At 53.3% G+C, this 12,927-nt stretch overlaps 1 protein-coding gene across 3 annotated transcripts in view; it reads right to left on the bottom strand.

Moving 5' to 3' along the window:
• SFXN5 (sideroflexin 5) overlaps positions 1 to 12,927 on the bottom strand; it is a gene marked incomplete at its 5' end in the record, with an annotated part of 112,681 nt that overhangs the window by 10,084 nt on the left and 89,670 nt on the right. For all 3 annotated transcript variants that reach the window (XR_014018692.1, XM_081265543.1, XM_081265544.1), the window contains one exon: positions 7,695 to 7,812. Coding sequence is in view for 2 of the 3 variants with exons in the window: in XM_081265543.1 (XP_081121669.1) it covers positions 7,695 to 7,812 (118 nt within the window). The remainder of the gene's footprint in view (positions 1 to 7,694; positions 7,813 to 12,927) is intronic.

Genomic DNA, 12,927 nt, shown 5'->3' with positions numbered 1-12,927 from the left:
CAGCGCCCAGGCCCTGCCCTGCCCCCCATGTTCTGCTCACCCCACTCACAGGCCTGAGCTTTTGCTGCGGGCCAGGCATGCTCGAGACCCTGGGCACACATCATTGCTGTTAATCTCAGTGGAAGCTTCGCACAACCAAGCCTCTTGTCTGTTCTAAATTCAGTGAGGTGTTCTAGAAGGTCCTGGGAAGGAGATCTGGGTTGAAAGGTGGCCTTGCTGAGGCCTGTCTTTGAGAGTGTGTGCACGTTCATGCGTGTGCGCCTGTGTGCACGCGGGGGTTTAGGATGGGGGTGCGGGGAACAGGCAACATGACAGGTGGCGTTGGCGTTCCTGGGCTCCAAGCGGCTTTGCCATCCCCATTCGTCCCTCCTGGGGGGTCCTGTGGGCAAACTCCAAGAAAGCAGCGGGCGCAGGGAGGCGGCAGATTTCTGACGGCAAAAATAGCTTGCTTCGGAGTTCAGTAGGGACCTGATTAAACCAGTAAATGAGAAAAACCCCAAACAAACATCTCCAAGCAAAGCAGGAGATGGATTGGAGACTGGAGGGGAGGAGGCCCCTGCTCTGGGGACAGTGAAAGTGCTGTGGACTCTGGAGGGACACGATGGTCCCTGAACATCGTCTCTTGCCTTGTATCAGCCCCAGAAGAGCCAGAGAAGAGGAACCAACAAAGTCAAGGTGAACCCGGACAAGCCATGTTGATCAAGAGCACCAGTTCTGAGTTTTAGGGACACGCTAGCTGCCAGGGAGGGAAAGGGGGCTGTTGTCCCCAGGCAGGAGATGGGACCAGAATCTGCACGTGTGAGGTGGGACAGATCTTGGTGGGGCACATTAGGGATGACGTCCTTGAGGAGGGCTATTTCTAGAACAGTCTGAACAGGTACCTAAGCCGGTTCTCAACTCTTCCCCATTCTCGATGAGGAGATCAAATGCTTTCTCAGAATAAGCTGGGGGCCAGGGACTGACTTCTGGTGGGTCACAGCTGCCTGGCCAAGCTATTTCATCAAAACCACCATTTTCTTTCTTTTTAAAAAAATATTTAGTTAGTTAGTTGTAGGTGGACACAATACCTCCATTTTATTTGAATGTGGTGCCTAGGATTGAACCCAGTGCCTCACACGTACTAGGTGAGCGCTCTACCACTTAGGCACAACCCCAGCCCCCAAACCACCCTTTTCCTCAGGACCAGTGAGGGAGTGGAGAGAGAGTGGGGGTTCTGGGACCCCTGGAGGAACCCACATTCTTTCCCTATGCAGGGAGGATGTACCTCTCTCTCTCTCTCTCTCTCTCTCTCTCTCCCTGTTTTTTGTTTGCTTGTTTGTTTTTTGGTGCAGGTATTGAACTCAGGGGTGCTTAACTACTGAGCCACATCTCCAGTGATTTTATTTTTTTATATTTATTTAGAGTCAGAGTTTCTTGGGGTTGCTTAGGGCCTCACTAAGTTGCTGAGGCTGGCTTTGAACTCATAATCTTCCTGCCTCTCTCCCAAGCTGCTGGGATTACAGGCGTGCACCATCACACTCAGCTACCTCTGTTTCTTGATGCACAAACCTGTAAGGGTGAGACATGGCTTGTGAAAGGTGCTGTGGACATAGAGAGAGCTTCACAGCATGCCTTCTAGTCCGGGGACTCTCTGGAGCTGAGGGAGGAGGGGTTCAATTGAGAGGGAGGGGGCCTGGGGGTTGGTAGGGCTGACATGGGAGGCTCAGAGCAGGAAGCCCTGGGGGGCTCTTATGTCTTCTCCCAGCCAAGGTGTTCAGCAGAAGCTGCAAGAGCAGGGGGCAGGGGTGTCCTCTGCTGAGGTGTCAGGGAAGGTCAAAGGCCAGGAGCTGACAAAAGACAAGCCAACTGACAGGAACAGTGCAAACAGGCCAAACAGGAAACAATCCTCCTGGCTGGTGAACCTGACTCCTTGTCCCCTCCAGGCTCCTGTAACAAGCAGCCTCAGACTGGCCCCTGCAGTGGCTGGAAGGACAGCAGTAGAGCGAGGACCCAGGGGACCACGGGGCATATCCCAAGCAGGCCTAAGGCCCCTGCCCATTCACATCTTGGCACAGTTCAGGAAGCCAGACCTGGCTTTAGAGGATGGCTCAGAGGATACACCCATGTTGCAGGGCTCAGCACTGAACTTCAGGTCACATAACTACCACTGCTCTCCTGATTCTAGTAAGGGAGCCCTGTCTTGTGTTTTCACTTCCAGAATCCTATGGGATAAAGCCAGGAAGAAACTTAGTTCTAACACCTCATCTTACAGCTGGGGGGACGGAGGTCTCTGAGGTTAAGACTCAGGCCATTTAGAAGGTGGAGGCTGACAGAGGCCAGCCAGCGGGGCAGAGGGCAGACCTGGGGGACACAGGTCAGCCCCTGCCCCAATACCACCTAGGGACAGGGACAGGCCCCTGACTGCCCCCCACTCCCCACGCCTCACTCATCCCCAGACAGGCCCCACTTCTTCTGTGGACACATTTCAACCTCACCAAATCAGCTAATTATTGACAGTTGGTGAAGAGGAGATTTCACTTTTTCCTCCTGTTAAACTGCTCCTAATTAGTTCCCTGTCACCACGCTGGCTCGCCCGCCCGCCGCCGCCCGTTCACAGTGCCTCATTAACCTTTCGCTCCTCTCCTGCCGCCTGCCAACAAGATGAAGACAAAAACAGATTGTGGAACAATGGCTCCGGCTTGTATGTGCAGCCCCGTCCCCCAGCCCCAGAGCTCCCAGAGGAGCCGTGAGGGAAAGAGAGGGGACTGGGGTGGGAGGAGAGCCCAAGAGGAATCAGGGAAGGGAGAAAGAGGCACAAAGAAAGATAGAGGCAGAAACAGGCAGGGACAGGCGAGGGGGCCTTGGCCAAGGTGCTGCTTCTCTCTCTCAGGAGACATGAGGTTCATTAAGGGGGATTGGACGCGCTCCCAGGTAGGGAACACCGCCTGTCAGGGTTGGAGGGACATTTACCATCAGCCGGTCCGGCCTCCTATGGCAGCCAAGCCTATGGGCCCAGAGACTGACCCTGGAAATCTCCCTCCAGGGAACCGAGGCATCAGTGTAAGTGGGGTGGGGAGGCAGGATGGAGGTGACCGTGTTTGCCTGGAACTCAAAAGTCGCAATCTCCAGAGAGGGCAGGGCCAACAAGGCCACGTAAATCAGGCCCCACTGGACACAGGAGGCCCCTATTACCCACATACCCTAGCGCAGTCTTCTGCCTTCTTTTTATCATAGCTCCACTTCCTGTTGACATTTGTGACTTACTGTATTTTGGGTTCCACCCCCAGAATGGAGGCTCCCTAAGACTAGGAACCATTATGTGACCATCCCAGTTACAGAAAGGGAAAGCAACCCAGGGCGTATGGGGGGTCAAAGCAACCCAGGCCGTATGGGGCTCTATGGGATAGAGCATGGGTTTGGGGTGCTGATAGGCTTGCTTGTGCCTGGAAATAGCCTGGCCAAGCGATTCTTGGCAATGTACCACTGTGTGGCCTCACCCTCCAGGTCACAGGTCTCATCAAGGCAGAATCCATGCTCCCTGCATGGACAATAGGACCACAGACCAGCAGGGAGGCCAGATCCCATCCTCCAGCTCTCACACTCAAGTTCTAAGGGGGTCTCTGGTCCCACCTGTCCCTCCTCTAGATTTCCCCACCCTTCCCACCCCTTTGTCAGCTCTGGGTCAGAAAACAAAGATGCACACTCTAGAAGGTTCCTGTGAACATGGATACCACTTTCCCCCACAAAGTCTAGGAGGCCTAGGGGAAGACACTGGAATATTCTTGCTGATAAATTAGAGGTGAGTAGTCTGGGGCACACACATGGCCCCCACTTTATGATAAGACTTGGCCTCCTCTTTTTATGATGGGGTATGGGCAGGCTGAGGAAGGTTATGGAATCCTGCCCTGGGTACAAAGACAGCTCCGTCATTACCAAAGTGCACCTCGGGCAAAGTCCTTAACCTTAATGTGCCTCAGTTTTCTCATTTGCAAACAAGGAATATAGGAGCCTGCCTTGTAGAATTGCCACCACGACCAACCAGGCCCCTCTACTCACTGAACCCAGGGACCCCTTGGAGGCCACACCTTCCCTCTTTGGGTTATGGACATTCCCTCACCACTGCTGCTCTCTCACCAGCTCCCAACCTCCATCTCACAGAACACCCAGTGCTCATCTCCCAGAGTTGCCCATCCCTGAGCTCATTTTTCTGAACAAAGAGAGAAAACCGACTACCATTTTGCCTCCTGACTGCAGTGTCTATCTACATCACACAATGGCTAAGTCTCCTCTGCTCCTTCCAGGCCCCTTGGTCAGAGCTCACTCTGCACAGAGCCCCCGCCTTCCATGTACTCAACTTGCGTGAATCTACTCCACCTGGGCTCTCTCCCCGCCTCTTGCTGCTCCTTCCCTTTCTCGATGGCATTTCTTCCTCTCACAGTGACCTCACCTTCCCCCAGGCTTTGATTTCCCCCTGGTAGAGAAGGTTTCATATCTCCAGCCAAACCTCTCCCTAGAGCTATAGATGCACACATCTATCTGTCTGGGCAACATCCCTTGATAATCAATAATACTTTGAACTTGAAGAGCATTAGGAGGAGTTTATACAACAAGGCACGGAGTTTCCAGCATTTTGCCTGCTTTAGTAGCTGTTTGGTAAAAGTAGCTATCATTACTATTTGCAATTTGACCCTCAGTGCTATTTTAATAGGCAAAAATATTAATTCAAAAAAGAGCAGACAAAACTCTCTCCCAGGAATTGTAGCAGGGATTGAAGTTCTTTCCTCAACCTCTGGGGCTGATGAGTTGGAAACCACACCAATCACCGCAGGTCAGCCATCCTAGGAACCAGTTCCTAAACTCGATTTCCAAGTCCCCTAATTAATTAATTAGTGTTTCAGTGATTACTTCTGTTGACAGCCTTGGTGGCTTTGGCAAAGTTGGGTCAGCCCAAGCAAGTTCAGACTTATTATGGCAAATCCCACTGGCTTCTGGGACATGAGACATGATCCCTGCACGGTAGAAGAAGCACCTCGTTAGAATTAATTGGGAGGATGGCTGGGGGAATGAGGTCCTCTCAGCCTTTGGCTGATGGCCTTGGTGCCATAGATAGGTCACAGAAAGGCTTCAGAACACCCCATGATGCCCAGGACAGCTTGCATCCCTCCCTCCCCAGGGGACAGAGACCTATTACACGGTGATGATATTTTTTCCCAATCTAGACACAGAGGCTTGGGTTGCCAAAAGAGGACTTTGGTTAGACACACAGAAGAACTGACTTCTGTACTTATTTGAGCAGGCACTGGGGGACAGTGGAGCCCAGGCTTTGCCTGGAGCCTCTGTGAGGCCAGAGCAACTGACCTTGGACCATCTCTCTGCACCAGAAGTGTGGACCTTCAGGGTTTCCTCTGACCTTGGGCTTCCCCTGTGGCTGCTCTGGGCCTCCATTTCCCAGTGGTAAATGGGGTGACCTTGAAATCCATATAGCTGGGATGGTCTCTGATCTGGTGCCAAGAGTTTTCCTGTCTTGGACCCTCTCCATGCAGAGCTTCCAGAGCCCCTGATGCTCAGGGCACAGTGGTGCTAGAGGCACACGGGGGACTCGGCCCTTGCCTAGAATCTCAGGTTCAGGCTGCTACAGAGATGTGCAGAGACTTTAGACAGCCTGGGCTCAGACCCTCCAAGACATGGATGTCAGGGACCACTGCAAAGTACCCCCCTTCTGTCCTTAGACTTCTAGGCAACCTGGTGTTCTCAACTCCATTGGAGCTTTCCTGCAGGTGGGAAGAGTGTCCCTGTCCCCACAACAAATGAACTGGGGGCTCATTTCACACACCAGGATCCCACCTGGTGTGTCCTTGGTGGGTCCTATAAAACAAGAGCCCCATCCTTGCCATAGTATCCTCCCCAGACTCTGGGGCTGGGGTGGGGGCAGTGACTCCAGCTCTCACCCTTGGGGACCAAGAAGCTGGGTCTCTACCTACTACTTTAAGGCCCTAGATCTCCAGTCCTCACCTTCCTGTCTCTTACTGTCACCTTCTCCAAATTCCCTCTGGGAACCCTTACCCCTCCCACCACCCTTCTTGGGGCCCTCTGCAAAGGAGGGTCAACCCTGAAATCACAAACTCCAGCCACAGTCCCCGCTTCTCATGGCTCGTTACTCCAAACACCAGGTTCACTGGGCCCCATTGGGCTTGCTCCTCCTGCCTGGCTTCCCACCCATCTTCCCTCCCAAATGCATCTGCCCCTGACTCCTCTCTCACATGCGAACGTGGGCAGGGCGCTCTCCCTCTGCCAAGATCGGCCCCTTGTCTCTGCTCGGGTCCCCTCCCCCCTTTTTATGGGCCTTGCTCCCCATCCTCCTCCTTTCCATGTCCTCAGCTTCCTTCTGGGTGCTTCTGTTCTGCATTTACCCAGCCCCAGTCCTTCCCTTCATAAAAAGGGAAAAGTAATAACTAAAAGCACTAAAGATCCTGCATCTGTCACAGTGGTGTGCCTGTTTCTCTTTTTCCCTGGTGCCAAGCCTCACCTCTGATGATGGCCTTGGTGCCATAGGTAGGTCACCTGTGCTCCATTCCTTGGGGACAGGGTTTGTCTCCATTGCCTAAAGGACAACGGACACTCTGAACCCCATGGAGCTGGGACTGCTCACCTACTCCGGATCCCATGTGGCTGGCTCTGCCCTTCCCAGTACTGGTTTTATCCCAGTGGTCTCTACTTCTCTCCCTGCTGCCCAGGCCTTTCTCCTTGATTCCAGAACCACTTTCCACAGGGAACCTCCATTTGCATGTTCCACAGGCTCCTCACACCCAGAGGTCATCCAACTCAATTCAATGTCCTCCTTCCAGCCTGCCCCTCTTCATGTAGCACCTACACCTATCTGCCTTCTGCTTTTGAAACAACTAGAAAGCCGGGCACACATCCTGCTGGATCCCTTTCCTTCCCACCACATGCAGTTCTTCATGAAGTCCTGATGAAGCAGCCACCCAGCTCTCTCTCAAAGGCCCCACTCCTCTTGATGCCCCCTGCCAAAAGCCTGGTCCAAGCTGCCATCATCTCACTGGATGCCCGCCACAGCCTCCTGATAGTTCCTTCTCCAGAGCTCCAACCCAGACTCATGACACAGGCATGGGGACCCTTCAAAATCAGGAGTCTGTGGTCCTGCTTTAAGGCTAGCCCTCAGGATGACATTGGCTTCTCTGCTTTGGCTTCCAAGCTCCCAGCACCACCTGGCCCCAGGCTGCTTACCTGGGCTCCCTCAGCTGGCTCCACGCTCTGCTCATGCTGCAGACTGTGGTCAGTTCTTAAAGAGCGCTTGATCAGCTCTTTGATCCCATCTTGAACAGTCCCCATGTGCTGCCTCAACTTAGAATCTTCACATTGGCTGATCCCAGGCCATGTGTCCACCCACCCACTTCTCACCTGGCCAGATCTAGCCCAGCCTCCAGATCCCAGGGAAATGCTACTTCCCTCCAGACTCCGTGGGGTCTGCTGTCTCCTCCTACATTCAGCCAGATTTCTCCCATCCTAACCTCCCTTGAACTTGAACATCATTGTGTTGACTGCTTGACCTTCAACTCCAGTGGGCCAGAGCCTGGGCCATTTGCCCTTCTAACCATAGTCCCTTGCACAGTGCTAGGGTATCAGCATGGGATAATATTTGTTAGTAAATACCCAACTGCGCCCCTCCCTGCCCCACCCTGGAGGCCCCCACTGACCTCTGACATCTGTGGGAAGAGGCTGATGGCCAGTGGCAGGGCCAGCCCGAAGGCTGCCAGGCACACGAGGCTTTGCACAGGTAGAAGCAGCCGGGGGCGCGCCTGCAGGAGAGCCGTCCTGTGGGGGAGAGGGAAGGAGGAGCCCCATGAGGCCCAAAGACAGGGTGGGCTGGCCACTAGCCACCACTCTTCCTCAGGGACAGGGCAGCCTGGTTCTATATCAGCTTCTAACTAAATAGATGGAACAAAATTCTGTCTTTGGGACCCTCTTCTATTGTCACTCTATCCTTCCCACAGGCCAGGCCTGAAGGACATTCTGATTAAACCCTGACTACTCAAACAATAACAAGCATTTGTGGGGCGACCACCCACCATGTGGCCAGTCCTGTGCCAAGAAGGTCACATGTGGGGGAGATAATAGAGAAGACTGTTGGCCCCCTGCCCCTGGGGAGACTGGCAGGAGTGGAAAATGGCCCTCAGAGGCTTAAGTAATAAACAAACCAGAGTAGGTGGCATCCAGGGGAGAAGCTAGAGCATCTGCACGCATGGGCACACATACACATGCAGCCTGGAAGGGGAGGTCCCGCTCTACTGAGCGGAAGCCATCTCGGGGACCACCTCATCACCTCGATCCACAGAAGGGCAGGGACTTGCCCAAATCCAAGGCCACCTCTGTATGAGACCACAGGGCTGCTTCCTGCACTCCTGACCCCGGCAAGTGCTGTCACCCTGGGCTGCTCCTGGCTCCCACCTTCAGGACCCTTTGCCAATTTCATCCCCAGCTTATCACGACTGGCACCAGCTCCCTATGGCAGACTTTGGAGGTGGGATTTCTGGGCAGGAGATGGGCAAGAAAAGACCCCTCCAAGGCCTGGGGTACTGCAGTTCCAGGACAGAATGGGCTCCCCAGGCAGAGTGGGGGCCATGACAGTTGGCAAGTTCCTTCCCAAGTTCGTCAGAGCTTTCCCCCTTCAGAGGGGACTAATACACTTCACTTGGGGAGGCCCCGGGGGTGCCAGCAGAGTGGACTATTAGCCAGAGGATGTTAGGTGGGCACTATATCTGACCTCCGTAGCTATAGTTGCGTGGCCCTCCACATGGCCAGCTCCTGGTGTGAAGGGCGGCTTTGCCCCGCCCCCATTGGAGCACACCTGGCTCCGGCCTTGGTTAGGTGAGAGGCCTCTGCTAAAGTTTGGGTCTTAAGTTCCCCTAATGGCTCATGTGTTAAGGCTTAGTCTCCAGCTTGGAACTATAGGGAGGTAGAGGAACTTTAAGACTTGGGCCTAGTGGGAAGTCTTCCAGCCATTGGGTGGTGACTTCAAAAGGGACAAGGGGAGCCTAACCCCTTCCTCTTTCTCTTTTTCTTTTTTTAAATTTTTTTTTAATATTTATTTTAGTTTTCGGCGGACACAACATCTTTGTTGGTATGTGGTGCTGAGGATCGAACCCGGGCCGCATGCATGCCAGGCGAGCGCGCTACCGCTTGAGCCACATCCCCAGCCCCCTCTTTCTCTTTTTCAATTCCTGGCCACACGGGAGTGGGTTTGCTCTGCCACGTACTTTTGCCATGACATGCTGTGTCCTCACAGGCCCAGAGCAAAAGGGTCCACCAATCATGGACTGAAACCTCTAAAACCATGAGCCAAAGTAAACCCTTTTCTTTTATGAATTGATTATTACAGGTATTTGTTACAGTAATGGAAAGCTGACTACCATAGACCCTCTGGGGCAGAGACCCAGTGTAGGGGGCTGGAAAATCTTGTATGACCTTCACCTTCTAGGACAAGAATTCCAAGGGCACCTGGCCCTGAACAAAATTGGGAGCAGCAATTCTCAAACTTGACTGTGCATTGGAATATTCTGGTCAGCTGTTTAAAAAAGCAAACTTCCAAGAGTTCCTTAATCCCATGAGGTCCTTATTCAGTTGGTATTAGACCTGACAGTTTGCATTTTAAACAACCCCACATGAATCTAAAATAGAGGATCCCCAGAACACACTTCTGAGAAACCCTGCCCCAGGTATTTCTGCTTAGGTATTAATAAAGATTCAGTTATTTATCAATTCTATGTAAGTAAAAGGATCAGCCCAGCCTGGCCCTCAGTAAGAGTCATTATTGCTGTAGATATTGCCCATGTTATGTGTGGGAAGGAGGTGAGATCCTGATCCTCCAGCCTTCTGCACCTGCCCAGACCCTAAGATCTTCAGCTTCAAGTTAAGCCTAAATTGAACTATGGAGAGGGAGATTTCCACAGGACCAAGAGAAGCAGAACTAAGGTGCCTGGGTCAAGTTCAGACCCCTGGGTGGCTAGCACCCCTTCTCTCCCTCGTGTCGTGTGAAGTCCACACCTTCCCGGTAATTGGCCCAAAGACCCCTGGCTTCTCAGGAGCGAGGAGGGGCTGCAGCAAGGCTGACACCAGCCTTAGGTGACTTCCAGCTCAGATCAACTTCTGGAGTAGAACATGAGGTGGGCCGCAGGCCTTGCTGTCCAAACTAGCACATAGGATGTGGACAGTGGGACTGCCTCATGCTCAGGTGGTGGGATGGGAGGGTATGAATTTTCTGTAGGCACCGGCCTGAGGTTCACTGAGGGCATGGAGAGTGTGGCTGCCTCCCTGATAGGTGAAGGGGCAGGTCACAGCTCAGTCCATGGGACTTCCTGAGGGAGGTGGTGGGAACAACACTACATAGATTTCCTTCCAGGTAGGCTGTGAGCTGGGCTCCTCTCTCATGGGGCAGCTGGCCTAAGTCTTTCTGGGCAGGGAGTCTGGGAAGCCCCAGGCCTGTTATCTCAATGCAGGAAGGAGGCAAGCCCAAGGATACAGCCAAACCCAAGCCTGAGAAGTCCCAGCCCAGAGCAGGCAGAGTGAACACAGCAGGGCGGGGGAGGGGAGGAGAGGGAAATGGCAGGGAGGGATTGGAAAGGCAGCTGGGGGAGTTAAAATATGCAGATGGAGAGATGTGCGAATGCCTGGAGAAAGGAAAGACCCGGATCCCAGGGATGAAGGAAGATGGGGGAGCGGACTCAGGGACCCACTGTGGGTGTGGCCTGGGCACCCCCCACCCAGCTTAGACCCAGCCTGGTGTATTTTTCAGGTGCATTCCAGGGTCTGGGAGAAGTGAGCCCTGCTCTGCTTCTCCTGATCAGCACAGGAGCCTGCCTCTGAGATGGGGGGATTCCATCTGGGGGGCTCATCCCAGCTCTGGTTGGTGAAGGCTGCAGGGGAGGACGCTTGCTTGCCTTCCTGCCTGCACCCCCTCGAGAGCAGCCTCTGGGCCAGGAGTGGAGGCTCCTCTGCCTCTGACTTGAGACTTTTCCTTTTCATCTCAAGAGTCAAGTACAGCGGAGCTTGCAGAGTTCCCACCTCTCTCTCTTACCCTAGCAAGAAGCCCAGGCTCCTTGGCTCTGAGTGCTCCTGCTACAGAGGATAAAGTGAGGCCAGAGGCAAGTCGGGTCCCAGTCCCGGCTGCCACACAACAGCTGGTCTCCCCCATTGCTGTGCATTCCTTCAGCACTTGGAGCGCAGTTTTAGTTTGCGCTCCATTAATTTGCAAGTAGGCTGCTTTGTAAGTGTTCTTTTGTCTTTTTTTTCTCTGGCTGTCCGGACTCCCTCACCCAAGCGGGGCTCCCTGAGGGTGGGGGCTGCCCCTCCCAGCAGCCTCCTCAGTAGAGGCCCTGAACCAGTCCCCTGCACCTAAAGACTATGGGGTGCATGGCAGGGCCCCACCCACCCTGCAAAGAGCCAAAAAGCGTCAGATGGTGCAAAATGCAAAGTCCCAAAGAGCAAAGGGCTGAAGGGGTAGTGTCCTCATTTTCCAGCTGGGAAACTGAGGTCCAGGGAAGCTCTGTGACCACATCGAAATGGCAGAAAGTGGTGGAGCAGGAGGGGCCTAGATTTCATTTTCCTAATGGAAGTCTCAGCTCACCCTGCTACATCGCCCTGCTGCTCCTGCCATGAAGACCTGCAGTAGGTGTGAGATCAGTAAATTTTTGAGGGCACCCACTGGGCCTTATTCTTCTTGATTTTACTGGGGCAACTTGGGCTGGACTCTCTTCTCTCTAGAGATTCTCCCAGGAGCTCCAGGGAAGGACCAACCCCTGACAAATCTTCCAGAAGCACCCAACAGCTAACCTCTCACTGCCAGGTAGGCTTCTTTGGACCCTGAATTTAATCAGACCATGTGGCATCCCAGACACTAGGCAGATCCCAGGCTGGAGAGGTCCAGAACTAGAATAATCTCCATGCCACCTCCTGTGACTCCCAAAACCAAATTTAGGTTCCCAAACCCATGGAACACTAACCACTTTCTGCAAACTCAACACAGATACAAACTGGGAAGGCATCACAGACCATGTTTCCTTCCCAAAAATTCCTGCCAAAGGAGAGGCCCCCCACCCCACCCCATGGCTTTGGCCAAATCAGCTTTCTCTCTCCTCTGCTTTGGTCCTCAGGATACCTGTAGAATGTGCTGGAAAGGCAACATCCTGAGATAGGAAGGGCTATAGCCTGGGCTCCAGTGCTTGTTCTGCCTACCACAGAACACCCTGTCATTTTAGCCCAGCCATCCCCTGGGCTGTGACATGAGCCACAAGCAGATGTGACTCCATCCTCCCTGAGCCTTGGGGGACCAGCTTTCCCTAAGTTTCCATTGTCCTTTGAAGCCTATCTGTGACTAACGAAGCTTCTTTGCTTAACTTGTCCAGCAAGTGTTCTGTCTCACCAGATGGTGCGAGCGATCGGCAACCAGCGCCAGGTGAAACCGCCTCAGAGTTCCAAGGCTCAGGATTCAGAGGCCTCCTAGACAGATAGCCTACCAACCTCATTTGCCCCTGTCTCTGTGTGTATTTGCAATCAATGGTATTTGGAGACAACTTCAGTTTATGATAGAGCCAGGGACACAAAAAAGATTGTTTTCCTGTTTATTTTTGTTGCTTGCTTTTTTTTTTTTTTTGTACTAGAGATTGAACCCGGGGGCACTTTACCATTGAGCCACATCCCCAGCCCTTTTTAAATATTTTACTTAGAGACAGGGTCTCACTGATTTGCTTAGGGCCTCACTAAGTTGCTGAGGCTGGCTTTGAACTTGCGATCCTCCTGCCTCAACCTGGAGCCACTGGGATACAGGACTGTGCCATCACACCCAGCTCTGGCTGCCATTTTCTTGATCCCAACACTCAATATGCCCTTGTTCAGATATTCCCAGAGGCTCTGCTCTCTTCTAGAGCCAGAGAG

This window comes from Spermophilus citellus (genome assembly GCF_964194105.1).
Source record: "Spermophilus citellus genome assembly, chromosome: 13".
Classification (NCBI taxonomy): Eukaryota; Metazoa; Chordata; class Mammalia; order Rodentia; family Sciuridae; genus Spermophilus; species Spermophilus citellus.
The sequence above is the reverse complement of the archived record's forward strand: the minus strand, read 5'-3'. Positions and strand labels throughout refer to the sequence as shown.